General features: G+C 40.0%; 2 protein-coding genes across 3 annotated transcripts; both read left to right on the top strand.

The window, feature by feature from the left end:
• The first annotated feature begins 8 nt into the window (after positions 1–8).
• On the top strand, positions 9–12,735 carry LOC146470932 (uncharacterized). Its single transcript, XM_085121440.1, has 8 exons — positions 9–80; positions 5,116–5,303; positions 5,713–5,887; positions 8,067–8,447; positions 9,388–9,711; positions 10,475–10,696; positions 11,709–11,855; positions 12,381–12,735. The coding sequence occupies exons 1-8, from the start codon at positions 32–34 to the stop codon at positions 12,446–12,448; spliced, it is 1,554 nt and encodes a 517-aa protein (XP_084977566.1). The 5' UTR covers positions 9–31; the 3' UTR covers positions 12,449–12,735.
• A 3,357-nt stretch (positions 12,736–16,092) lies between these two features.
• Positions 16,093–27,649, top strand: LOC146470931 (uncharacterized). Of its 2 annotated transcripts, none has more exons than XM_085121439.1 (8): positions 16,093–16,201; positions 18,289–18,476; positions 19,653–19,827; positions 21,454–21,834; positions 23,466–23,789; positions 24,507–24,728; positions 25,488–25,634; positions 27,100–27,649. In XM_085121439.1, exons 1-8 carry the CDS (start codon positions 16,156–16,158, stop codon positions 27,165–27,167), a joined length of 1,551 nt encoding a protein of 516 aa, XP_084977565.1. In that variant the 5' UTR covers positions 16,093–16,155; the 3' UTR covers positions 27,168–27,649. The 2 variants fall into 2 exon arrangements, with proteins under 2 accessions (XP_084977565.1, XP_084977564.1); XM_085121438.1 differs by having other exon boundaries at positions 24,504–24,728; positions 27,100–27,334.
• The last annotated feature ends 84 nt before the right edge of the window (positions 27,650–27,733 follow it).

Genomic DNA, 27,733 nt, shown 5'->3' with positions numbered 1-27,733 from the left:
CCAGTCAATTGTATTTTCAATATTTATCGACATGAGGCGCTGTTCGGAAGGTGTGTTGCTGTTTTTTTGCCTGGCGACCGGTAAGAAATCAAATTAATTTGTTGTTGTTATCGAATTTAAGAGAGAACATCTTTATTCTATGGCCTGTTTCCCTTTATTCTGTGCTGAAAGGTTTGGATAAATGGCAACACCCCCTAGATTGTAGTCCGTGTAGCAATCCTTTCCTTTCCAGGCAAGCGCGAAAGCTTTTAGGGAGAAGGATAAATAGACTCAAGCAATTTTGTTAGCTTGTTTTCACGTTCCATGCTTTCACTAGCTTCCAGAGCTCTTGGGAAGGAAACGTTTGCTTCGCAGACTGTCTGGAATATTGGTCATCGCGAGCGGCATGGAACCAACAGATCGTTTCGTTAAATTATCTGTTCTGAAGGCCCGCCTTGTCCCCTACAATTTTCTAAGGGAAATTTTCACCTCGAACGTTCGTAATATGGGAAATTTAAGGCCTTGTGTGTTCGAATTGATAAAAATGTGGTTTCAGTGTCAGGTAAGATTTTCGGAAAGGAAATAAGACCTAAGGTTCGATATAGTTTTCGGGAAATGGACAATATGCCGTAGAAATTTCGAAAAGACTCAAGTTCCCCTAGAATGACAGAACAGATAAAAATATCATAGCGCGGCCTGAAATGAACCTACAGAGCTTTAAAAGCACTCCACCTAGCTTAAAGTGGTGTTTCAAAGGATTTCAGGGAAAACCGTCTTTGGGTGCCCCTGATGTTTCGGTGAATGCTTCGGCTACTGTCATTTGTTCAACTGTCCAGGCTGTCCTGTCCGGCTGCCAAGTCCGTCTGTCAAAGATCAGTATTCTAAACAACAACCATAGCTGTTCGATTTGTGTCTGTTGTTTGTGTCCTTTCCTCACGTCAAAGTTGGTTGGCGTTGTTTGGAAATATTTAATTAACATGAAATATTCACTTATCCATTATTATAGTGTATGTTAAAATTTGCATAGATTCACACCACGCCGGATGAGCTTGTCTGATTCCCGCCTACAATAGACCCTTTTCATTCGGCGGCCAAGTTGAGTATAGGGGGATTAAAAAGCTTTGTTTTCGCACGGCAAGCGCGAATTCAGTGAGTCGGAGGCTTGCCTTGCAAAAAGAAAGCTTTTAATTCTTCTTCAGCCCCCAGTTATTCAAAGGCCGGATAGCTTTATCCGCTGGATAAAGTACTCTTCAGCATCTAAAATATACTTGACGTTAAATGTTGTCCAAGGTCCCCAATAAAGCTGTGGTTAGAGTGTGCATATTCGCTTGTGCACGAGGAAACTCTGAAAGCTTTGCACAGATTGGAACTGTCGGATAATGACTTATCCACTGGATAAAGTTATCCAAGCTTTGAACAAATGGGGCCTGAGACTCAACTTGGCCGCCGAGTGTTGCTGTTTACAATAGACTAAATGAGCAATGAGATGTTTTCCGGGGGGAAGGAACACTCCCTTATATGGGCTTTATAGGTATGTGCGGCCCCTCAAAGGGTATAGTTTTTCAGCCGCTTTGGTAATAAATAGGGTATCGATTTTAGCCATTTTGGCAATAAATAGGGTATCAATTTTTGCACTCTACTCTTGAATTCGTTTTTTTGTTTTTAGAAGAAGAAGCTACTTCTTCATCATGATGTTAACAGCAAATGTGTACGTGCCGCAACGGCTTGGCACGCGCTCCGGGCACGCGCTGGGCTCCAGGGGTTTTTGAACTGAAGTTGACCAGACACTATCAGGTCATAAATAGGGTATCAAATTTTTGGTCAGGTCATAAATAGGGTATCAAATTTTTGGTCAGGTCATAAATAGGAGGGTAGAGAAAATAGCAGAGTTTGGTCGTAAATAGGGTAAGGGTTTGGGAAGCGGGCCGCACACCCGTAACCAATTTTTTTGGGAGTAACCCCCCCCCCCCCCCCCACGGATGTCTTATTGTAAGACATGAAAGGTAAACCCGTGAGTGGACACAAACATGATGACATTAATACAATATTCATAAAGAGAAAAACAGTGATAATAGACTAGGAAAACCAAAATAACACTTATGTTCAGAGAAATTAAAGAGGACAGCAACTGAAACTTGACCGAGTTTCAGCCTTCTTCAGTTATTAAATACCCGAAATATATAATGTAAAACAAAACGACTCCCGAAACAAGACCTAACCACAATTAAGCTCAGAACAAATACAAATGCAATGCCCTCCGGCACCTCATTTATTTTAGCCGCTTTTTAACACAAAAAGCCACTTAAGGCCCGGTTTAGACGCCGAACTTTTCATGAGCCGAACCTAATACCTTGAATTAAGTACATGAAAAGTTCGGCGTCTGAATCAGTTTAGAGCGGCTGTTTCAATTTGGAACGGCTCAGCCGTTCTTCCCGCCTGGATAAGCTGGGAATTTCGGCTTTGATTCAGACGCCGAACGTTTCATGAGCCGAACCTAATGCATAAATTATTATAACGCATTTCAAATAAAAAAACTGAAAATAAAAAGAAAAACCCGCTGACATTTCGATTGGTTTTTGCTTCAAGTAAATTAAGTTCGGCGTCTGAATCAAAAGGCGGGATTTTCGTGATTTGGGCCGACCTTTAATTCAAATTAAAATTTGAATTAAGTTCGGCTCATGAAAAGTTCGGCGTCTGAACTGGGCCTAAGAAGCTCAGGTTAGAAATCCAAGCTTTCACAGGTCAAAGGTATCCTCAGGGATACGAAAAGCATTTCGCGTAGAGCTTATAAACAAATAAATGTAAAGTAAAACGTGTGAAAAGTGTAGGATTGGGGCAAAGTATGTAAAATGTATGAGAAGTGTAAAATGCAAATATGATTAAAATAAAGTACGGATAAAACGATCTAATGAGCGAGTGCCACAGAACAAAGAGTCTCTTTAGATGAACTAAAATAGTGATTATAATCATTTCATCGGGCATTGCGGTGTATTTTGCGGACTAAAATTTGTTTACCCCGCTGCTCTAAGCCAATGAGAAACATGAAAATAACGTAGCCAGGCAATCAGAACTGGAAACCATTGAACTGTTCGCGTCGTTTTCTTGCTTGTTAAAGGGAAATTTAGCAACGAGCCAACTCGACGGCGACAGCAGCAAGAACGTCACTATTAAAATGAATTCGCGTTTTTCCCAGACTTCGTCGCAATTATTCCAACTCGCTTTAAAGTGTCAAATCTGGGTGAAATTTTCTGGCGATGAATTCTTGGAGACTGCAGCTAAGTTTAGAAAGAGAAACAAAGATTCTTCGTTGTGTGTTTACGTACTCCATAAAACGTGCCATCAGGAAACCTTGCGTCCTAGTCGGAATGTACCAAAAAGTATGACGACGTGTAGTGCGCAGGGTTAGGGGGAGGAGACGGCTGAAATTTCAGACTAAACGACGTGCAAAATGGTTGTCTTGGTTACAAACTGAAAACCTATTGCTTTTTTGACGTTCTCGTTGCCGTCGCCGCCGCGTTGCTTAAACCCTTTGTTTGACCGGAAACGCTGCCATTTGCAAACAAATTGTTTTGAGCTTCAAAATGGCAAAAAAATCTAACGAAGAAGCAAATTCTCAGTCGTCTCAGCTACATGAACAGGACTTACAGAAACCTGCGGGCGATGGTGGAAAACAGTAACGTTTGTTTCTCTGTTTAGCAATTGCACAGTTACTGTACTCTTAACACTTGTTAGTGACTATTTCTTCGCTGTTTACAAAATTCTGTTATTTTCCTTTTGAAAACTTAGAAGCAAAGATTCGTTTTGACAAATTTTGGGGTGTTCTGCCAAAGTTTTAATCTTATGCGACAATGAAAGCTTTTGTGCAGCAAAATAAACGCCGACGCGACGCTGGCAGAATTCAAGATATCACTTACTGTACTGTCTGTACTACTCCTTTTGTGAATGCCCTCTGAAATTATTACAATAGTAATAGAGTTGATGTTCTTGGGCGTGAATATGTTTTTGGCCCTTCTCAGAACTCATTAATATTTTAGCCTAAAATGAGCCTGAGTCGGAGGAATACCTGAAAAAAGAAGAAGCAGTTTTCTGTGTTCTTCGTCGTCGTAGAACGAGGGTTCGAACATTGAATAATGGACTTAAATTTATGAAATTGATTTACATAACGATAATTATCATTATGGCATATCTCGCTTGCTTGGAACATATTTCAAACTATTTATTTTCGAGCATTTTCTGGCCACTGATTACTTCTTGTATTCTTCACATTGAAAAGACCATTCCCGAGTTGCTTTGAACCTCATTATGAAAGCTAGGCTAAGTGCAAAGTTTTTGTTTTGAAAATTAGTTTTCTATTATATGCAAACAAACTTATTTTCTTATGAAAAGTTTTGCACTTAGCCTCGCTTTCATAGTGAGGCTCACAGCAACTCGGAAATGACCTGTTGGATCCGTATCTACACGAGATTACCACTGAAGAGATCCAAGATGTTACCAAGTAGAGTGACAGAGAACGTTATTAATATTCCGTCTAGACTTGATAGATGATAATTGCCCCCGCAGGGTATCGGCACAGAGGCCAAAACCCGAGAATGTGTCCTTGTAGACCGCGCGTAGAAGTATTTGCAGCTGAAATATGCAATTTGTATACATCCATTTGCAGCGTGCAATTATTATAACAGATAGAAATCTCGACTTTGTGCATGCCTGAACAGGGTGCGTATACGGAATAAATGGGTAATGATGAAGTAGCATTTGATCTGTATATAGACCTAAAACGAGGGATTTACATGGATAAAACCCTCGGATTTATAATGGGCAATTTTTAAAAAAAATTCATCATTCTTGAAAGCGCTAACTTGCAATGAGGGTTTCTCCGCGCAAACAGAAAGAGCTCCAGAATTGTCAGTTCCATTTGGCAGAGAAATCATCACAGATTTTTATAAACAAATAAAAAAACATTCATAGTTTAATCGGCCTTTGAGGAGCCCTAGCCAGATCTCTTTCTCTGTTAGACCACGTCCTCCCCGGCTCAGTGTCGCGGCCTTTAAGAACAAGGTGCTTAGTGGCCTCAGGCGGCGATGAATAGGAAACTGTCATTGTGCTTGCGTTATTTGATCAACTGACTTTGTTTTACAGTATGGCTCAATGTGGATTCTATGACTTTGTCCCAGTCTCTGCGCTCCCTGCTGAACAACTTTAACGAAACCAGGAATGCTGGCGTGGACCCTGCGGCCAAACAGAAGGTTCGAGATTTGATCGTAAAAACGTTCAGCGATCACGGACTGCGTGCTTGGACTGAAGAATTCCCAAGTAACAATGCTCAGGTAAGTCACAAAATGCTACACCATAAATCCTGCGGGGTAGATTCCAAGTCGCTTGCTTTCCCGCAGAATTGCCAACAATAAAGCTAAAAAAACTTCTTCCTTGATGAACTTGGCCCCAGGTATTCGATCCGGTAGCTCGGTTTGCTCAATATGCATGGGGAGGCCTGGAAACGAGGTTGGTGACCTCCGTAGCTGGAAACGTTTATTTAGAAAAAGAAATCTGATTTTCCCGTGAGATGATAGAGATTGATTTGATTCTCTGCATCTGCAACGGAAGAGCTAACGAGTATAAGAGATCATGAAGGAAAAAGTTAGAATTACTACTTAGAACCTTGGATGTCGTTCAGAGCGCACTTAAAGGGTTTAGATACAGATTTCGATTAAGCCATTTTATTCTCTTTACTTCTAGCATCCAGGCGTAAATATTGTCGGTCAGCTGTCTGGTCGATACACCGGATCACGTGACGACAAGATTGTTCTGATTGGTTCTCATTATGACACAGCGGACACCACTCCTGGCGTGGATGATAACGGATCAGGGATGACCGCTCTACTGCAGGCTGTTAAGCTCTACACCAGTCCAGGTCAGGCGCAGTAAAAAGCAGTTCAATGGTGACACTCCAGTGCTATAGTTAAGAACCACTTTTCAAAATAGCATTCATTTGTATGGTTACACCTGAGAATTTCATGCGCAGTCAGTTAGAAGCCAAGTTATACTGAAGCACCTTGTACAGCATAAGAAAATTGATAGTGTCTGCAAAACCCTCGTGTAAACACGCGCGGCTGCCGTTCGTTGCGTTTTGCTGGCGTAGAACGCGCAGAACTGTGAACCGTTACAAAGCGTGATCAGTTGGCTTTTAAAAATAACCGATGAAGGCCGTCTTTGATGCTTAATTAACGTTGTTTCTAACGTTAACAATAGTCAGTGCCAAACAAAAAATTTTTAGTTCTGATGTCTGTCCCTGACTGCAATTTTAGTATTTTTAGTTTCATCAGTAAAGCAGTGTTATTTAGCTGGCATTTGAATGGTTCAATTTCAACAGGCCTTATCACGGTTTTCGACGCCATTTTGACGGGTAGGCAAACAGGCTTTAAATAACAGTGTTTGTATGGAAATCCGATGTCAAATAATTTTCATAAAACATCGCTTCTGAAAAATTCATGAATTGGAAACTTTTGGCACTAGGAAAAGGATTTTAAGAACAAGATTGGAGGGATGTAGCTGTGACAGAAAGCGTCCAGTCGTGTTTTGAACTTTCCATACATTTCTCTGTATTTTTTCCCGCGAACTATTTTTAGTAGCAGTTCGCTATACAGACAAATGTATGGAAAGTTCAAAACACGACTGTCTGGACGCTTTCTGTCATAGCTACATACCTCCAATTTTGTCCTTAAAATCCTTTTTCTATTGCCAAAAGTTTCCAATTCATGAATTTTTCAGAAGCGATGTTTTATGAAAATTATTTGACATCGGATTTCTATACAAACACTGTTATTTTAAGCCTGTTTGCCTACCTGTCAAAATGGCGTCAAAAACCGTGATAAGGCCTATTGGGATTCGCCCACAACGTAAAATTGTTCAGTCGTCATAATGGACGAATTCCTTATTTCCATTTTTCTACAAGATATAAATTTCCTAAATCGGAGTCTCAAGGGTTAATTCTTAGCGATGGAAGGGCGACTTCAAACGCCTTACCTGTTACCACTTTCACCAGATGATACTACTGAATAGCAGTTTTCAGTTGAGTGCCGTAAAACAAAAACCAAAGTAATTACTGTGGCCAATCACAACAGATGTAAACAGCACAATGAACCAATCGGAATTCAAAGGAAATACATGTAACCCAAGATGTAACCGGCGCCAAGCGCGGGAAAACACTTGCAAGCAAGGCACGATTGGTTTTTGGTTTTACATCTTATTGGTTGAGAAAGTGGCGCGAGTTTTATCAACCAACCACAGAGCGTAGTAATGCAAAACCAAAGCAAAAACGCAATTACTTTCGACACTCAATTGAAAACCGCTCTAATGATAGATGTATTTTTTTGTCAGTTGCAAAGGCGTACTCGGATCGTAAAGAAATATTGTGTCATCTCAACAGAGGTCGAACCTATGACATTCCGATTACCAGTTCGATACTCTACCACTGAGTTACTGGAGACTTGTGGAAGCTAAGGCCATTTTTAAATGTTAGTTTCAAGTGACAAACATTATGCATACTGCTAAGGGGGCAGTGGCACCTATTTTTAGTATTACTACGAATAGCCCAAAAACATGTTTGTTTTTGTGGAATCGTTAATCTTAGTGCACAGAAACTACTATTAACTATGTTTGGCTGCAGATGGCTAGGATGGAAGTGGATTGCAACTTGAAAAAATTGGCCAATTTTTTTCAATTTCTTCCTGAGTATTTTAGAGAAGTCGCTAAAAGTTGACTTAATGGTATTTTCATCCTAGGGGTAAAACCTTTTAATATTTTCTTCCCGATGTTGTAAGAGCAATTTCATGTTACAAAACAGGTTCTTTGTCAAATACACGAGCAGTTTTGACCAAAGTAGAACAAAATCATCGTGACAGTGCCCCTTCAAGTCGACGGCATAAGAAAACTGGGCTTAAAAGTGAATATTGTCGGCGACCATGTCGCAGGTAGTGCGGTGTCATGTGAGAACCAGTCTTCAGTGTAAACAGTCTAATGAAAGGTGTTAAGGAATATACTTTCCTGTTTTCTACTTTTTCCTTTTCAAACATTGATTTTCTTTATTGTAGACAAGGTGAATTGCTTGCAAGACTACACGCTCTTGTTTGTGGCCTTCGACCTGGAAGAATACCAACCCTCGTGTTCACTGCGAGTGAATTGCTCATGCCAAGGTATCACATGTGGCAGCAATAATTTTGTCCAGAATCTAACTCGCTATCTCAACAACACTGGCATCCAGTTCCAAGGAGCGTTTGTCCTAGAGACTATCCTCAACCACAACACAACGCCAAATTCTCAAGAGTTACCTTCAACCTTACAGCAAGCTCTTCCAACATTGTACCAGAAAATCAAAGCTGATCAGTTTAAAGGGGATTTCCTGACTGTGGTTGGCCGTCTGAACGATGATAAAAAACTAATTGATGCAATTATAAATGCCTTCCACAATTGTTGTAAGTATGGACTGTTGCCGTTTGGTCATTTTAGCTCTATTAAAACGAGGACACTTTTCTTGGATTGTTTACTTGCTGGAATAAAGTTGTCGACTGAAACAACAAATAAAAAAAAAACAGCAACAACAACAAAAATTAAAAGTAACGTTGTTCGACGTTTCGATGTAGCAAATATCATTTTCAAGAATGAAGAAAACGTTTAATGTCGGGGTTGCTAAAAGGGTTGAGTTTGAATAAATGAAATCTCATTTCATGGCATTCCTGCGTGCTTGAAAATAAACAAACAAGCAAACAACTCTTAAGGTCATATACGCGACTTCATAACTTCCTAACTTAATGCCCGAAATCTTTAGAAAGATGATATAGCAAGTTCTCATTGCAATTGTTTCTTAGCCGAACCTTGTTTTCAGTAATTTTATGATAGAGGTTTAAGATGAATTATACTGTAATACGCTTTAAAGTTTTATTTGTTGTATTTTTTTACATCAATTATTAATTAGCTTTCTTGTAGGTTAATGGTAAATATGAATTCAGCTTCATCGCTGCGACATCAGTTTACTCAATAGAGCGTTTTCATTCACGTGACTACCGGCCATATTGGTTTACTGAAACAAAAGAAAGTTTTTGCATAAAAATAGAGTTCAATTCTCAGAGGTTTAGTTTGGAACACCAACATAGCCGCCATTTCTTTGTTTTGGGACACCAACATGGCCGCCGTGACGTCATGTGAAAACACTCTATAAATCTATACATATACTCTATTTACCTATCTATCCATTCATCCATCCATCCATCCATCCGGCCATTTTACTGTTTGTCTGTTATGTCTGTCTGTTTATCTCTCTCTCTGATCTCAGGAGAAATTCCTGTATGATCGTACAGTCCTTTGGTTTTGAAACTGAGTAGGAGATTAACGTACATTTTCGTTATGAACACGCAGCCACCTTCAAATCGTTAACAGCGGGAATCCCTGAGCAGTTGAAAGGCAGACCTTCTCAGTGGAACGCCCTTATACAAAATAGTATGGCTGATTTCTTCCGCTCTGATCACTATAATTTCTGGAATGGCGAACCGTCCCTTCCGGCTGTGTTTATGACGGATACCGCTAATTTTCGCGGCTACATGAGGCAATGCTACCATCAAAGCTGTGATGACATGAGTCAGGTGACCCCGGATATGATAACGTTTCTGGCGAGAACGACGGACAGCGTAGTAAAGGTGGCCTCTAACATGACAAACGAGAAATGTGAAATGAAGAAAACTGGTATGGCTATTTGTTGTTTCGTATTTCATTAAAACATGCATGAGGTTAATGGCTACATTTTACTGTAGCGCCATAAAAAATAATTTTCTCAGCTGTCAGTGAATACGACTCTTCAAGTGAGAAAATTGATTCGAGAAAACAGCGCTAAAAATTCGACAATTCATTTTATTTCAACATTCTTGGTATAGTTTGATGGCCAGCTCTGCAAGCTTCAATTTGATGTAGGAGTTTAGCCGTATCTACAGTTTAAACCGGACGCGCTACATCGCTTTGACGAGATCGCATCATTCAAATTGTTTTTGGCCTTATAGTAGCGACATTTTCGCGAAGTGTGTGAAAAATGCCTTTCTAGTAGATAGTAAATATGAGCAGCAAGTAGTAGTAAATAGTAAATTAACTTGCCGCCTCTCAAGCACGTTTCTCAAGAATTTAAAAAGGTTTTGCAGATGCCAGGCAACCAACGATTCCTCTAAATGGCTAGAAGGCAGCTAGCCAAATTGCAAAAACTGTGCTTGCTGTTAGCGTAAATCAATTGAATGCGCACTGTTCAATGCTCATCAATATTTTTCCAAAGAGGGCGTCGCTCGCGTGAAGTACCTAATAAATGCTGAGTCTTGCTTCTACTTGTGAGGAAAAAGGAAAAAAAACTCTCTGTGTACACATGCTCTTACAGTTATTTAATTTGACACACCCAGCTATCGTATATATTACATACTCATCAAACATTCTCGCATTCTTCTCATACCTTATATCTTTTCCCCAGACTGTGGTGAAAATCTGACAGAAAACGCAGGTGAAATTACCACGCCATACTACAACACGAAGTATCCTAACAAACTGGATTGCGTGTGGACAATCTCTGTAGACACTGAAGAGGACGATCTCAAGCTCAAGTTTACAGCGTTTGATTTGGAAGAAAGTGAAAACTGCACCGCGGACTACGTGGAGATAAGGAATGGGAAAGACAAAGGAGCACCGTTGATTGGTAATAACCATATAACCTGAAAAATCTTGGAAAAACGGTCAAGAACTAATTAACAATTATTCACCGAAGTGGAGGTGAATAGCGATGGATAATATCCATCGCTATTCACCAAAACTGAGGTTAATAATTGTTTTAGTATGTACCACACAAGCTGAAAAACTAGCGGGCCAAAAAAATATTTTATTTCTGACAATATACCGACAAATTGTAAGAAATTTTAAAACCTTGCGTGCAACGCGGTAAGCGATTTCTTATTGTGGAATGTTCCGTCTCACTTTCTTGCAGACAAATAAAACTTTTGGAGACACTTGTTTAGTTCCTACAGTGTCATTTCTTCAATTTTTCTGTGAGATTCGTCAGCTATTTCAATTAACGTTGTCGGATCAAAATAAAGCTTAAAGACAAGACCGCAATGTTTTGTGGGATTATTTTTTATGAATAATTTCATCAAAATCATCCCTGCACGTGCAGGTCATTGTACTGCTAATTACAACCTATTGTTTTCTCCAGGTATGACTGATTTTGATGAATTTATTCATAAAAATCCCACGTAAACTTTTGGTCTTATCTTTTAGCTTCATGCTTTGAACCGATAACGTTAGTTGAAATGACTGTATACAAACAATGGTATTTCCTGCTATTGTTAGTGTACGCTTTTATCACTTTAACTGAATGGTTTATTTGCATGATTCTTTTCTCAAGAAGCAAAATTTTCTCAAATATGGATTTAGGTGGATTTCCACTGTCGCGTAAATTTTACGTGCGTACAGACGTAAATTTAGCTGGCTTTAAGGTGGATTTCCACTGTCGCGTTAATTTTACGTGCGTACAGACGTGAATTTAGCTGGCTTTGCGTACGTAAATAGAATATGAGCCGCGTGCGTAAACGTAAAAAGTTGAGTGCTGGTCAATGAAATTTTACTGTAAAATGGAGCCGGTCATGTATGTATGTATATGTTCTAGATCTATTTAAGCTTTGACTTTCATCATCCCACTTTTTGATGCTTTGCAGGAAAGTATTGTGGGAAGACACTGCCAGGGCTTATTAAGACCTCGAACCAGTCCCTTTATATCATGTTTCACTCGGACGAGTCTGGTGCCTTCAAGGGATTCAAGGCAGAATGGAGCTCAACTCTTGAGATAACGAGTGCTACCGAAGGTAATATTCACTTTCTTATATACATACTTTGTCATTGTACTTATGAAGACAAAATGTTCATGGCCTGAAAACTACGACTACTTCAACTCTCGGGTGGGGATATCTACAAGTCGACCTAAAATTACGGTAAATTTCGGTTCAGCTTTTCCTGAAGAAAATTTCCGAAATTAAGTTAACTTGCAAAGACATCTAATTCGGTTGGCACGTTCCAAATGAGAATTCATGTTCCCAGGAAGCGGTTTCGCAACTGTATTTCTGGAGTGGAGCAAAGTGCTCGTGAAATTGTGGGGTGAAAGGAATGATGCATCCTTTCGCTTTTCCCATGGTGCCCCACACCAACCTCGTTCCCATGGTTTTTCCCTTGTTCCGCCCTTCCCAATTTTGCAAGGGAAAAGCCATGGGAACGAGGCTGGTCCCCCAATTTAACACCGAAATGTAATCTATGACGCACGAGGATGAGGCAAGGACTTGAGGGTAACTTTAACGCATTAATGCATTAATTCTTTTCTCTTTGTTACATGGCAGCTTACCATCAGGGAAGGTGGCAGCTGATTGGCTTTCTTGTGCTGACGTCATTGGCGTTTGTTCTTTGAGGAATTGGAATAGATTTTCGTTTGCTGTTTTTTAGTTTGTTAAGTTTTAATCAGGTCGACACAAAAGACACGTAGATGCAGTGAAACGCACTGCCATTAACACGTAGGGTAGACTAAAATGCAAATGTGTGACACTTTTTGTGACGTAAATTTGAACAATTCAGTATGTCATGGCATGATTACCAGAAACCTTTGTCTGGGTTTCTCGGTATATTTTTATTTTCTCATGTTATTTTATTGCTTTCGATTGTTTTCTTGAGTGACGTTTTAAAAAAAAGCAAAAATAAATAAAATAACCAGGCCATGGAAGACACCTCCGCCTGTTATGTGCTGTTTCTTTTTTTTTGGGGGGGGGGGAGGGGAAGGGGGGAGGAGGGGGATGGGAGGAGTGGTTCTCAAGTAAATTAGTGACGACAGGAGCCAATTAGCTTCTGACTTTTTGGAGACTACGTTGTCGGTCACCGGACATTTAAGAATTGGTTCATGCTTAGCGTGCGTATATCGAGTTATGGATGCACGCGGGAAGTTTGGAGAGCAGGAGAGAAGCGTAAGAGTTGCTCGAGGCGTAGCTTCTTGAGTGCTCTCCAAACTTCCCAAGTGCATCCATAACTCGATATACGCACAGCTAAAAGCATGAACCAATTCTTTTATAACGGTGAAAATAAAGTAAATAATTCCTGGAAAACAGGTTTTGTTCCCGATTAATTACAAAATTCTCTGTACAAAAAAAAAAAGGCGAAAATGGTTTCTCATATCGGTTTAATCTTAACGTTCATTAAGCTTCAAGCTCTTATAAATATACATTTTTTATGGTGTTGTCTCTCTGTAAAAGTTTTTTAATAACACAGCGCGCGTCATCGGATGGACGCACGGCCGTGCGTATGTTGAGAAATGTACCATGATGACGCAAATAGGAATTAGATTAGGATGCACGCGCGCTATGTTATAATTGGCTTTGGTCAAATTGTAGCCTCATAGGACGTTTGTGGGTTTGACAACCTGACCTCATTCGTACCCTCCCGTCCTAAATATCCCGCCTCCCTAGGTCTCCTGGGAGTAAATCATTTTTGTGTCTACCACTACCGGCTGCGGCTGCTCCCGCTGTACATTATACCTTGCCTAGTCCCTGTACGGCTTTCTTCCAGGCCCTCACGGACAATTCGTTTCGGTGACGTATCCTAGGCGAACGGCCGGGGAAAGCCTAGACAAAAACAGACTGCGCATACGTTTGTTTTATTTTTTCAAAATGGCGGACTTTACGGGTCTATATAGGATGTTGCAAACAGCGGCAAATTAGGGAGGTTAAGCAGCGACGACGACAACGGTAACGAAAACGTCACCTGGAAATATAAATTATTTCATTTGTGCTAATTCGCAATTATTTCAACTCGCTCAACTTTTACAAAAGTGGCGTGCTATCCAGGAACCAAATTGGTAGAAATGGCGTACAAGTTAAGAAATAACATGAAAAAATTCCCCGCCGTGCGTTCAGGTTCTCCACAAAACCTTGAATGTGGTCATTTCACGTTGTTGTTTTGCAGCGGACGACAAAGAAATGTACCAAAATGTAAAAAACACGTGCAGAGCGATTGTTTTTGCTCATTAAACCTATTGTTCTGCGGCGTTGTCGTTGCCGTCGCCGTCGTCGTTGCTTAAGCTCCCTGTTATGGTTTCAAAACCCTTGTGGATGCATGTGTAATTGTAGATCAACTGTTGCCATCTTTGCAAACTCCTGAAAATGTAATACATGGACCACTTGCGATCGATTTAAGCTCTTGCGACCTTATTCCTCACGTAGTCCCCTGTGAAAAATATAAAGTTCAAACTTAAAAAAAGGCTTACCTTCGTCTTTCTCCTTCGAAGGTGTTGTTAAACTACGAAATTGCTGGGTCACACTCTCCAGTGTGCTTTCTAAAAACGTAGTAAATAACCGGTTGAAAATAGAGAGCCTTTCATTACAACATGATGATTTTGACGGTAGAGCTGATCACTCATTTCCAAGTTAAATAAACTTATGCTTACTTTCAAATTGCTCGTCGAAAAGGCTCTTTCTAGAGGATAAAGCCGTACCGTATGGTCCATTTGTTTCCTTTTCAAAAATAATATGAATTAACTACGTACTCTTATAAACTCGAAAGAGACTTATCGACCGAAGCAGTTGCGTTGAAAATGAGTTCGAACTTACCACTTCTTCTGATTTTTCCGCCATGGCGCGAACCGCTCAACGTGAAATTTCGCGCCAGAAAATGTCTCAATTTTTGATTTTTGTCTAAACCTCGCTTTTTCGCTCGCACCACGTGACCCGAAACGGATTGGCCGAGATGAAAAACAGAGAGAGGCCTAGGAACTAGGCAACATTATACCTTAGCAGCAACAACAACACAACAACAAATCAACCAAATGAAACATTAGAAAACTAGAAAACCAAAGCCAGCTCTACGATCTGTTCAAGAAAAGATTCTTTGTATCCTCCACCTAGTGTAAGTTCTTCACTAAATTTTCGATATCATGATGATGATGAAAACTTTATTAAAGTGTCAAGCCTTGTAGCATGGGACAACACCCATACTAATTAGGGGACAGAACTTTAACTAATAATAATAATAGTAGTATAGTAATACTAGTAATATTGTATAAGTGTACGCAAATGTCAGTTAGCAACAGCTTTAGTTTAGTAATCTCGATTGATATAATTTAGATTGAAGATCAGCTCATAAAACGGAGCTACATCTAAGTAGCCTGTAGTGCAGGCGTTTTCGGACGGCGGGTGAAAGCCAGAATCCCGGTTAGTCGTTAATCCGGAGCCCACCCCGTTCAGGACGGTCGCACTTTGTACTCTTCCCAAGCTTCCTCTGCTTTTAACATCCAAGATGGCGGCTATTGCGCCAGGCCAAAATAACACGCTTGCATTGCAGACTAACATCTGAGTCATGAATATTAAAATCTCTTGGGCTTTGCTTAAGAGAAACCGAAGGAAGTTCAAAACTGCATTTTTGATCATCGCGCCTGTTCAATTTCAGTTCAGTTTGATCTGGAAGTATTAACTAACGGAAACACTTACCGTGAATTACATGTTTTCGCTGTTTACTATTCAATCAGACTATGGTTTTACGTTACAATCTGACTTTTGAACATGCACTTCTGAGCACAGGAGCATTTACAACAGACCGAACCGGACGTAAATGTTCCCGGTATCAGCAGCATCAGCTCTATCGAATGTTTGCAAGCCGGATTCGAGTCTTCGCAGCTGACGACGGAGGTCACGATTAGATTTGTTGCTCTTCAGAGAAACGGTTGTTTGGTTTCGCGGGAGACAAGCATGGACAAGAACTATTAAAGAACAATCTCATCGATTTAGCCAGGGATGAGAATTGACAAAAGTGCAATCTTTGATCTAATTGTGCTGAATTTCAAATTTTAGCATTTTAACTCTTATCTCGGCTATTTTTTCACGATTCGGGATCGCGTAAGCAAAGTCCGATCGGTACCAAAACTAATGGCAATTTATAATGAAGCTTTTCAGATGATTGCCTCTATTTATGCAAATTATTTTCGCCTTGAACAGGACCGAAAAGGCACACACAAGAATAAGTCAACATGACAGAAATCGACTGACAGGTGGCATTCACGATCTATCAAGCTAATATACCATCACGCTTCACGTCACTCTCTCCTCCCAATATTCCTTCACTCCAATATTTGTCGACATGAGGCGTTGTTTGGAAGTTGTGCTGTTCTTTTGCCTAACAACTGGTAAGAATTAAGAAGTGTACTGAATCTGTATTGCCATGCACGATTTCTCTTTATTCGGCGAAGAAAGGTTAGATAAGGTTAATCAAAGCTGGGTTTAAAGACGGAGTTCGAAATCTGACAAACATACAGAGGATAAACAAACAATCTGCTGGGCGAGTCACGCTCTTAGATGCCTGTCGTCTTAGATGTTCCTGTGGCCCAAGACTCCAGGCAGTTAATTTGTGGACATATCGTGAATGCAGAAAGTTTAAATACTTCTTTATTCTGGTCATTTTTCAAGGCGAGTGAAGTCAAATTAATGTTTCTCTTAAAGATCGTTATTTTGACCATTAACTACAGAGTCCTAAATATTCAAATTCATTGCTGTCTCCTTTCCACACCCTGAAGTTGTCGAAATTGATTAGCTCATGTTTGTAGTTCAGCTTGAACATATTCACGAATTCGGGTTTCAGTGGGTTTGACCTGTATTGAGTTCAAGTATGTTAAAATTTTTTGCATATACATGCTTTTAAGAGTGCTTAAGTTCCGGCCGAAATATCAACCAATTCCAAGTGGTGGCACAATTCAAAACAGTCGCTCTCTCAAAGTTAGGGCATTTTGCACATACTGATAGGCCCTTGTGAGAAGTCAAACAGGACCTGACTTATGTCCCGGTCAAATCGAAGCTTCTCCAACATCATCCCCCGGGACAATCCCTGGGAATTTGAATTTTTGGGTTATTGGTTGTTAAAATCTCCCCCCCCCCCCCCCCCCCCGAGCCAAAAGGCCGTTCAGATGCCCCATCATAGGTCCATTTCTGGTAATCAAATACCCCTATCTTCGAGGGATTCAATAAGTGACCATATTTTAATACTATTTAATTTAATTGATGTAGCTTTCTAATGCTTTTAAACCTGAGTCAACATACAGGTTTGAAAATACAAAACAGTTTTTTATTCTGTATTAAAGCACTTAATATATAGAGAAGCAATCATGCTCAAAACCATAAAAAGTTGACGAAATTTTGATCTCGAATTAACCTAAGGGAGCATTTTAACATTGATCACAAACATCCGGAATTTAAAGAAATCATAAGCGTTTGGTCAATCTGTATCAATACTGCGTAATGCAATGATGAAAATTTGTGTCATTTATAAAACGAACGTAAACTATTTATATCTCCGAGAATGATGCATTATTCAGTGAATGACAATTAGGCATACTCGGAAAAAGGAAATCCGAGTGCCCCTATCAGGAGTCGAACCTAAGACCTTCCGATTACTAGTTCGGACGCTCTGCCACTGACCTACAGGAGACTCGTGGGAGCTAAGGGCATCAAATTAGGTTTATTTATATATCTGTTTCATATCTGTCTTTCATTTGTTTTTAAGACGAATGGTTTTATACTAACTGCTACTTTTTCCAGCTAGTGTTCCTTGGCTCTTGTTTGCTTGAGCTTCAATCTCAACTGCCTTTGCACGCGTTATTTTTTTTTTTATGAAGATGGCTAAGCCAAATCTTCCTTTAGGAGAGACAGCACTCTTTCGCCAAAGCGATCATGCAATTTTTTCCAATCCCTTTCTTGAATACTCCTTTCATTATTACGCTTGGTGGCAGAGACCTGATTTCCAGAGACCTGTTCCATGGTTCGAGCAACGTTGGAATATCTGTCACATATTGGCCGGTGCCATTAGCATTCGATATATTTAAATCATATATTACATTCCATACATTAAAGCCTTTTTATCTTTTTACCGACATGACAAGCACATGTAAATATTTATAAATATATCCGGCAAGGTCAAAGCGATTAACCTCTTTCATAAAATCACCGTGCAATATAATGTAAGTGACTTTAAGTGCGCTTAACCCCCCGAATCTTTTTTCCGCTCTAATGAATCGTCTTATTATCTGGATCATTTCCTTGCAAAATTTTTTCATCTGGTTGAAACGTAGAATTTCTATGACCAAACAAGTTTGGTTCACGACCGAGAAAAGAGAGGTCTGGGGCGAGTCAGATTTGTGACCAAAGTGGCCCTCTATTCTATAGTTGCTCCTTTTTCATGTGAAGGGCTTTCACGAGCTCAGAAGTAAACTTTGTTTTACAGTGTTGCTCAATGTGGATTCTATGACTTTGCCGCAGTCTCTGCGCTCCCTGCTGAACAATTTTAACGAAACCAGGAATGTTGACGTAAAGCCTGCGGCCAAACAGAAGGTTCGAGACTTCATCGTAAAAACGTTCAGCGATCACGGACTGCGAACATGGACTGAAGAATTCCCAAGTAACAATGCTCAGGTAAGTCACAAAATGCTATTCCATAAATCCTGTTAGGTCGGTTGTGATATGGAGAATTTCTTTCCAAGTCGTTTGTTTCCCTCTAAATTGAACCACAAGGAATAGACCTCAGGAGGTTTTTTTTTTACCTGAGGACCTCCCCTCCAGTCGTGCTCAGTTGTCCTTGATGCACGCTCGGCAACCTTAGCCTCCAACATAAAAATGCGAACGTCGACGGTTGGGTGCCTCCAAGGGGATAAAGGGATGGGCTTAGGGAAAATGTTATTTTCCCTTTGGTTCTCGGCATTTAATTTGCAGCATATGATCTGGTGATTACGAGATTCAAAAATCATCCAGGAGAAATGTATTGAAGTCGATGAATTCGAGCGCACGAAAATAGCGTCAAACATGTACAAAAAATGAATGGAAGGTTGGTCGTGGATGAAGCTTTCTAATGTAACAGGGACTTTGGGGGAATTTGGCTCCTTGACTGAGCTAGAGGTGCCCTGTTACCTTCCGAGATCTTTTTAACATCAAGTGGACCAGATCTTCTTCAAAGAACACTTATTTATTAGATGACTCATTTGTTACAGGGAGAACTCTAGTTTGAAGTGAAAGGGTATAGAATTTAACCACGTATGAAAACGGGTATGGATTTTAGAAACTAGTGCGGTGCTAGCGGAAAATTACATATTCTGGTCTGAAGTAGGGTGAGGGTTTGGAGAACTGAGCCGAACACCTCAACCAAAAAATCCCCAGGAGTACATCCGGTGATCCCGTCGTGGATTCTCCCAACCCTCGTTATAACGTGTTGAATACTAAAGAAAAACTTTGAATCCTCGTTATCTCTTGTTCGCGAACCAACAATTTTTGAAATTGTAAGGAGTTGGAGGAAGAAAATCCCAAGCCCGTAAAAGTCATCCATGATACCCTACTCCAACTGGGTCCATCACTCAAGAAATCAAAGAACGAGGAGAGGAATAATGGTCTTCACAAATGGAGGAATACCTTTCTGTGTGTGGCCTTTCCCTTTTTTATTTTGGCAATAATTATTGTGTACGCAGCCGAGTAGGCTGCAAATATAATACAGCTGTCTCTAACCACGCCCAGAATGTGCAGCTCTGTACTAAAAAATTATGGTCAACCAACGTTACTATTACATTTCAAGTTATTATATTTCATTTTATTTTATTTTAGTATCCAGGCATGAATATTGTTGGTCAGCTGTCTGGTCGATACACCGGATCACGTGACGACAGGATTGTTCTGATTGGTTCTCACTATGATTCAGAGGACACCACTCCTGGCGTGGATGATAACGGATCAGGGATGACCGCTCTACTGCAGGCTGTTAAGCTCTACACCAGTTCAGGTTAGGCGGAGTAAACATGTAGCAGTTTAATGGTGACACTCATGACAAAAATTTTTTTTATTTGCTTGATCAAATCTTCATGTTGTTCTCGTATAATAATCGAATATGAATTGTCTTTTCGCTATCAATATTTCTTCGCCGCATTTGAGGCTTACAAAAGCGTGAAATTTCTCTATTTTTTCAGTTGTTTCGCTGTGTACATTCAACATTCAAATTCATAATTTCGTCCACACCTTTTTTTCCCTCTGCATCCCCACAACAACCGAGGAACAGAGAAACCGCGAAACTTGCTTTCCTGTATTGACGTCACTGACCTACTATCTCCAGTCTTCCTGCGTTTTATTCCTTTAAAGTGCCGCTGGGACGAAAATTTCATTTTCCATCTTTTTGCATTTTCGTGTAGATTATGACCATCTTACTCATGTTACCAAATTTCAATCCTTTACGGCGATTGGAAGTATTTTTTGTTTTAGCTTTTTATTCGAGATTTCACGGCCGCCATTACTTGGCTCAAATTACAGGAAGTGACGTCATTGGCTCAACACGAAAAATTCCACATGGCTAATTTTCATATGGATTCTACTTCATAAACTGTATTCTGCTGTTGCAAACTAAATAACAGCAGAATACAGCTTATGAAGTAGAATCCATATGAAAATTAGCCATGTGGCACACACAGCGACTTGCAATGTTTGCCCCCTGGCGATCCCAGAATCCTTTGCGCATAACATAGTTCTCTGATTACTGGCAAATCATTCATTGTTTCACTCAAAAGAACTTCTGCTTACTAACAGTAGCGGAACCTATGACGTCATAAAATCCAAAATGGCGGTACCCGGGAAAATTAAAAGGGAAAATAGGCGACAATCATGTCTAATTTTTAGCACACTTGAATGTTATTTCTACTTTATAAACTAAAAATTAATTTAGAATTTAGAAATTTAAAATGTACCATCCATTTGTTGTCGGAGTGGAGGTCCCCTTTAACACTACGGGAAAGACAACAAAAAAACAACGAACATGTATGAAGTTCGGTAAATTGAGGAATTTTTTCCCGATGTTTGTATGGAAGAGGGCAAACCTAGACCATTTTCATATGAGCGTACGCCTAGAAAATTAAAATTTTCAGACTTAACGAAACTATATCTTCACCATTTTAGAAGCCAAGACTTTCAAACTTGGCCTTTTGCTCAGTAGCTTTCATTTGAGTGGTACCAATTTTTTAAAATAGCGTCTCACCAACATTACTTTAAAGTTAAAAATGCCTTGTTCTGTATAACTGATGAATGCTTTATTTTACACTTTGATCAATACATGAATGGACGAGGACTAAAACGACCCTACCTGTAATTATTCTCACTCCGACAGAGTTAGGGTTAGAACTAACTTGTACACATTATAAATTTGACAGCAGGAAAGTATATTGCGAAGTTAAAAAAATTAAAAACATTTTCTTCAATTAAGACATTAGTCCTTTGAAGAAAAGTGCATGAAACGCGTCCCGTAATGAAAACTCTGGAATTCTCCGATTGAAAATAAAGTCACCCTTTGGCTTAAACTGTTCGTGTATCTCCCATTTCAAACATCGGCTTCCTTAATTAAAGCTTAATTCTTGATCTTTTATAGACAAGCTGAATTGCTTGCAAGACCACACAATCTTGTTTGTGGCCTTCGACCTGGAAGAATACCAACCCTCGTGTTCACTGCGAGTGAATTGCTCATGCCAAGGTATCACATGTGGTAGCAATAATTTTGTCCAAAATCTAACTCGCTATCTCAACAACACTGGCATCAAGTTCCAAGGAGCGTTTGTCCTAGAGACTATCCTCAACCACAACACCACGCCAAATTCTCAAAAGTTACCTTCAGCCATACAGCAAGTCTTTCCAACATTGTACCAGAAAATCAGTGACGATCAGTTTAAAGGAAATTTCTTGGCTGTGATTGGTCGTCTACACGATGATATAATTCTAATCAATGCACTAACAAACGCATTTAGGAGTGATGGTAAGTGATACCAGAAGTTGATCATTATTATCTAGCTAGACATTTTCGTTCTAAAAAAAACCACAGGCAGCCCAAGCCCCAAACACGCGTCACTAGAGAGCGTGTAATAATTAACTGCTAGTGGGACGACGACCTTTGAGTACAAACGATATTGGGTTACAGGCAGCCGTTGAGAATTTAAACGCGCTATAAGACTTTGTATGTCGACTTATCACAAGTAACAATTCCCTACTATATATCTGTGTTTCCGGGGAATAAGAGTTAATTTGTATAGTTTTCAGTTCTTTTTAACCACGCAAGTTTACGTAACGATTCACGAATCTCGCGTTACCCTTGTACACCTCTAGATCACGGAGAAACCTCGTCCCAAGGGTCTTCGCGGTGTTAAAAATCGCGTACGGTTCCAAATACTCTCGGACATGTTGCAAAATACTCCATGAATCAAGGAGCATTTTGTCATGTGACATACACACTTGAGTTCCGTCTTCATCACACTATTTCCGGGATCAAATATAGTAGAGCTGAATTTTAGCGCTGTGTATGGTTAGACCAGATTTTCACGCTTGATTCTATGCCGCGGATCATTCGACTGTCTTGGTTCTTCAGGTAACGGAGTAGAAACTTCGATATACACAAACGGAATTGCGTAAACTTACCGCCTTAATATTCGTTCGCAATTCCAATTTATGTATTAATTTCTCTCTAAGTCTTTCAGATCTTTTTTCCAGACTATATCTTAAAAGCATAAATATAAAACTGGACTTTCTGATAGATCAATTTATTATATTAATACATTCGTTTTGCTGCCACAGCTGCCTGGAATGACTATCTAGACGAGAACTTAATAAAACTTCCTGTAAAGTCATTCAAACAAAAACTGAAACTGAATCTCATACAGGCCTATGTAATTTATCTTGACTGGTAATTGAATGTCCATAGCTTTCAACTGGCACCTAGTAACTTTCTGACTTTTTAGTTATATTAATTTATTTATTGCCAAATGACTAATTTTTTTTTCTTAGACCATTTCTCGTTTAACCCTTTATTGCTAACAAACTTTCAGTCTAAATCGATCCAATTTTGTTATTTAACAAGATTAGCTCTTTAGTCATTCTGAATAACCTTTACCAGTTACGTTCCCGTTGTCTTTTTCATTACAAACTTCTCCTTGGAGTTGATCGACAGTACTACTGTATGTGTAGCCGCAATCGAACTCAATCCTTTGATTAAGTTCGATTGAATTCATTAATCGAACGCAATCGAACGTCGAAAAATGACTTCTGTGAGTTCGATTGCCGAACCAATGCAACGCAATCAAACTAACCAAACACAATCGCACTACTAGATGGAGTTCGGAAATCGAACTGAATCGTCCACACAGTAGACAATCGTTCGGCAATCGAACATGCGATGGTCTTTTCAAGTCTTTGATTGCGTTCGATTGCCAAGGAATTTTCTGTGTTCGATTGCGTTCGATTACCGTACTCAATCGAACTCTGAAATTCTGTTCGATTCCTTTCGATTGGCTGAACCGGGAATATAAAAGCCTTCTGTTCATTTTAGGAGAACTTTATTCATGAATCACAATATATACCGAACCTTAATACTTCATTTTTGTTGCCAATCTGCAGCAACCTTCAAATCATTAACGGTGGAAATTCCCCTCGCATTGAAAGGCAGACCCTCTCTCTGGCCTTCTCAGTATCGTCGTGGATTGTATGATTTCTTCCGCTCGGATCATTATCGTTTCTGGAATGCCGAGCCTTCGCTACCAGCTGTCTTCATCACGGATACCGCTGATTTTCGCGGGTTCATGAGACAGTGCTACCATCAAAGCTGTGACGACATGAGTCACGTGACCCCGGATATGATAACGTTTCTGGCGAGAACGACAGACAGCATAGTAAAGGTGGCCTCTAATATGACAAACGAGAAATGTGAAATGAAGAAAACTGGTATGGCTATTGGTTAATTAATTAATTGATTAATTAATTAATTGGGTAATTAGACCATGCATGAGATTAATGACTACATCGTACCGTAGGAAAAAGAATTCTCCTGGGGTGGTTGAGGGCAGATTTAGACCCGGTTCAAAGGTCGAACTGAACGTTATGCGGCTACAAGTATGGACACAAATGGTGGATCGGAAAATTAACTCTGTCGTGTCAGTTAAGCGCTTAAGTGAACCCATGAAATTTTATACTAAGAGATAGTCCTAGTGAGAAAATGCTAGACCACACGAGGCAGAGGCAATTGCGTCAAACTCGCAATTTCGGACCAGGTGAGTGTTTCCGACAAAGCTCCCGATGTTTCAGGCTGAGAAGTAATCTTCCTATCTCTTTTCTACCGACTGCCGGTTGTTTTTGCTTTTCAAGATTACCAAAAATTGCCGGAATTTCTGGCAATGAATTTTGTCTCAGTTTAAATAGATTTCCGGGTCCGAAATCTTATCGGCAGACGCACACCTGAATATTTGAAAGCTTCTACAGTCAAAAATTAGCTGGAAGGCGAGAAGCCAGATTTTAAAAATGTGGTCGCTGCTAGCGAAAATTCGCCAGACTACTCGCCGGTTATTTGTTTTCGTGAGACAGACTGTCATGTGTCGCCTCGCTGTGCGAGAACTTTAAATCATGCCTATATCCTCTCTTCACGCTGTTAATTTTTTTTAGTAGACTGTGGTCAAAACGTCATGGCAGACAAAGGTGAAATTACCACGCCATATTACAGCACGCAGTACCCTAACAAACTGGATTGCGCATGGACAATCTCAATAAACGCTGAACAGAAGGATCTCAGGCTCAAGTTTACAGCGTTTGATTTGGAAGAAAGTGAAAACTGTACCGCTGACTACGTGGAGATAAGGAATGGGAAAGACAAAGGAGCACCGTTGATTGGTAATAACCATATAATAATCGGCTCTCAGACAATATTATTAACATTTCCCAGGTAATTTCCTACGGTTTTTAAGTAGGCTACAGGGCGCAGAGGAGTCAGATTTGATTTAAATTCCGGCTAATTTCACTGGGAAATTGCGTTGTAAATGGAGTTTGTTGTTGATTTAAACACAACAATAAGTGTCTTTTGAAAGATTATTCCCAAAACACGAGCCGCATGCATTAATGACTGTGGGCGCATCACCGTAGCTTACGGTGCCGACTTACGGCACTTCGCGCCTTGTTCAAAAAGCTTCGCTTTTCCGACGTCACCCTCCAGGCGATCATCGTTTCCCCACGGGCGAGCATTGTCGCCTATATAACCTTTCAACAGACGCGTAATAAAATCCCACGACGCTTTGTTCGATCACGTTCTTCTTCGATCACGTTCTCTTCAACACACTCTATTTGCCGCGCAATTTCGCACTGAATTTAGCCGGAATTTACATCAAATTTGACTCCTCTGCGCCCGGTGGTAGGCTTCAACGATTTTTCTGCTAAGCTATATTTGTATTCATGGCAACAGAATTGCTAATTAAAATTAGACATTAGCGTAATCTTGTACCTAGATCTCCCACGGTCAAAACCGTAACCTTTTCTAGCATCAAAATGTCGTACAGTAACGGCCGACGGATAACATGTCGAATATTTGTGGTAAAACAGAAGGCCATGTTTTTATTTAAGCTTTAACTTTCATCGTCCAACTTTTTGTTTTTGCAGCAAAGTACTGCGGGAATACACTGCCAGAACCCATCAAGGCCTCGACCCAGTCCCTTTATATCATGTTTCACTCGGACGAACTTGACGCCTTCAAAGGTTTCAAAGCAGAATGGAGCTCAACTCCTGTAACCAAGAGCGATGCCAAAGGTAATGCTCAGGGCCGGGTTGTTCGAAAGCCGATTAACGCTAATCTACGATTAAAAGTTAACCGAGGTTTTCATCTCGCTCTTTAAAAGTGGTTTTAAAGGCTAATTTCAAGATAAAGGTAGAGAAAAGTCTAAGCCAAAACGGAGGGGCAAAAATCTATTGGAAGAATCTTTAGCGATTAGTAATTAAACTCGAATCAAAGTTCACGCTAATCCAGGATTAGCTTAATCGGGCTTTAAACAACTGGACCCAGTTTCCTTGAATATAATTATTTTCCTGGGATGGTTACAACGGCGGCAACGGCACCGTCAGAAAACCATATGTTTTGCAATTATAAGCAAATTATTTCTTAGCCGTCCCTTGCTCCTAAACAGCAACGTGAAATGACAAGACCTTAGGTTAAATGGCAAACGTAAACAAGCGATGGTGAAGTTTCTTTTCTCTGTATAAATTTGAACGTTGCTTCTACCACCTTATCTCCTGCAAATTTAATGAGCAGAAATAATCGCAGAGTAGTTTAAAGAACGATCTTAGTGTTATTAATGACGTCTCTTGGTGACGTTTACCTAAATTCACTAATAGCCCAATTTCAATATATTGAAATTCAGCCTGAAACAGTAACATCACTGCGAGGCCCTGGGGAATAAACCATAGAGTTTGTTTGGGTTTATTTCCTAGAACCTCGCATTGATGTTTATTATTTCAGGCTGAATTTTAATATTTCGAAATTGGGCTATTGTCCGAAAATCACATTTCAAGCGTCTGCCAATCGACATGAAGGTAGTTTTCCATTTCTCAACTGGGTGTTAAATGAGACGCGATGATCGGGTTCGTTCCCGGTCGGGACTTCATGAATGGAAATTCCTGTTCTACGCGCGTTTCCCATCGTTTTACCACTCCCAGGCCCTTTATGATCACTTCTTTGTCTCGTCCAAAATGGTAGGAAAAAAAAATTTACGTAATGTTTAAAACACGATCAGCAGTGTTTTATCGGGATTTAAAACCACGAGGCGCAGCCGAGAGGTTTCAGACCCGATAAAACACGTGCTGCGATTTTTTTGAACGGCTTCAAAAACATTCCTGGAAAAGCGTGTGTCAAGAGAGTTCATAACAATGATACTTTTGTGAGCATTGGAAATTAGCATACCAGAAAAACATAAAACACCGCATACTCATAAGGAGGAGGTTTTATCGGGTTTTAAGACGACTGCACGTGATGTTGAATCGACCATTTGATAGGTCAATGGGCTTATGAATTATAAATGAGTTTTTGAAAATAGAAATAGCTTGGAGTTGTAGGACGGAAGCAAAGAAGTTGCATTCTTCCTCCTTCCTAAACAGCCCCACTATCCTTGCTTTCTCGCATTTAACGACGAAATGGCGCCTGCAGTTGAGGAGGGAGGGACCTCAGGGTGATTTTTATGCATTAACAACTTATGTTTTTTCTTTCTTTGTCACGTGATAGGTTATTATCGAGGAGGGTGGCAGCTGATTGGTTTTCTTGTCGTGACATCATTGGTGTTTGTCCAGTGAGGAACTGAAGCCGATTTTTCTTTCCTTTTTCATCCGATCTAATTTAGGCATTCACTAAATTTTTGGTGGCAACCATCAGTGGGAAGTTGACACTGAAAAATTTAGCAAACAACTAACTTGGATTGAAGAATAAACCTTTAGAATCAAACACGAAACGAAACTAGTTACATCTGACCTTCATGGAACTCCAGTTTATCCAGTTCAGTTTAGTATCCCGTATTGGATGCCGTTATCATCTTATTTTAACTGTTATATTGAGGCTCAGTTTGATCCTGAGGTTATTAACAGTAATTGTCGTAAACTATTTGCTATTCCATCTTAGATTAGCGTTACAGACAGACTTCTAAACATGCACAACCGGGAACAGATGCACTTTAAAATCGGAAAAATTCGGTCAACCATTAGCTCCATCGAACGTTTGTAAAGTTTCAAGTTTCGGTCTTCAATATGCTAGCAGCTGATAGAGCCATGGAACTCTTGAAATTTCTTTCTTCGTACGATTGTTGCTCTGACAATTGCTGTTTTGGTTTCCCAAATGCACGGATCAAAAAAAGACGTGAAAGATC

Source organism: Pavona decussata, unplaced genomic scaffold, assembly GCF_977016875.1.
Source record: "Pavona decussata unplaced genomic scaffold, jaPavDecu1.1 SCAFFOLD_109, whole genome shotgun sequence".
NCBI lineage: Eukaryota > Metazoa > Cnidaria > Anthozoa > Scleractinia > Agariciidae > Pavona > Pavona decussata.
The sequence above is the reverse complement of the archived record's forward strand: the minus strand, read 5'-3'. Positions and strand labels throughout refer to the sequence as shown.

Bases quoted from the DNA above. Each gene is read 5' to 3' on its own strand.
- LOC146470932 (XM_085121440.1), top strand. From the start codon at position 32: ATGAGGCGCTGTTCGGAAGGTGTGTTGCTGTTTTTTTGCCTGGCGACC. The intron at 5,304-5,712 runs GTAAGTCACAAA...CTTTACTTCTAG, and splicing joins TCCCAAGTAACAATGCTCAG to CATCCAGGCGTAAATATTGT. The intron at 10,697-11,708 runs GTAATAACCATA...GATGCTTTGCAG, and splicing joins CAAAGGAGCACCGTTGATTG to GAAAGTATTGTGGGAAGACA.
- LOC146470931 (XM_085121438.1), top strand. From the start codon at position 16,156: ATGAGGCGTTGTTTGGAAGTTGTGCTGTTCTTTTGCCTAACAACTG. The intron at 18,477-19,652 runs GTAAGTCACAAA...ATTTTATTTTAG, and splicing joins TCCCAAGTAACAATGCTCAG to TATCCAGGCATGAATATTGT. The intron at 24,729-25,487 runs GTAATAACCATA...TTGTTTTTGCAG, and splicing joins CAAAGGAGCACCGTTGATTG to CAAAGTACTGCGGGAATACA.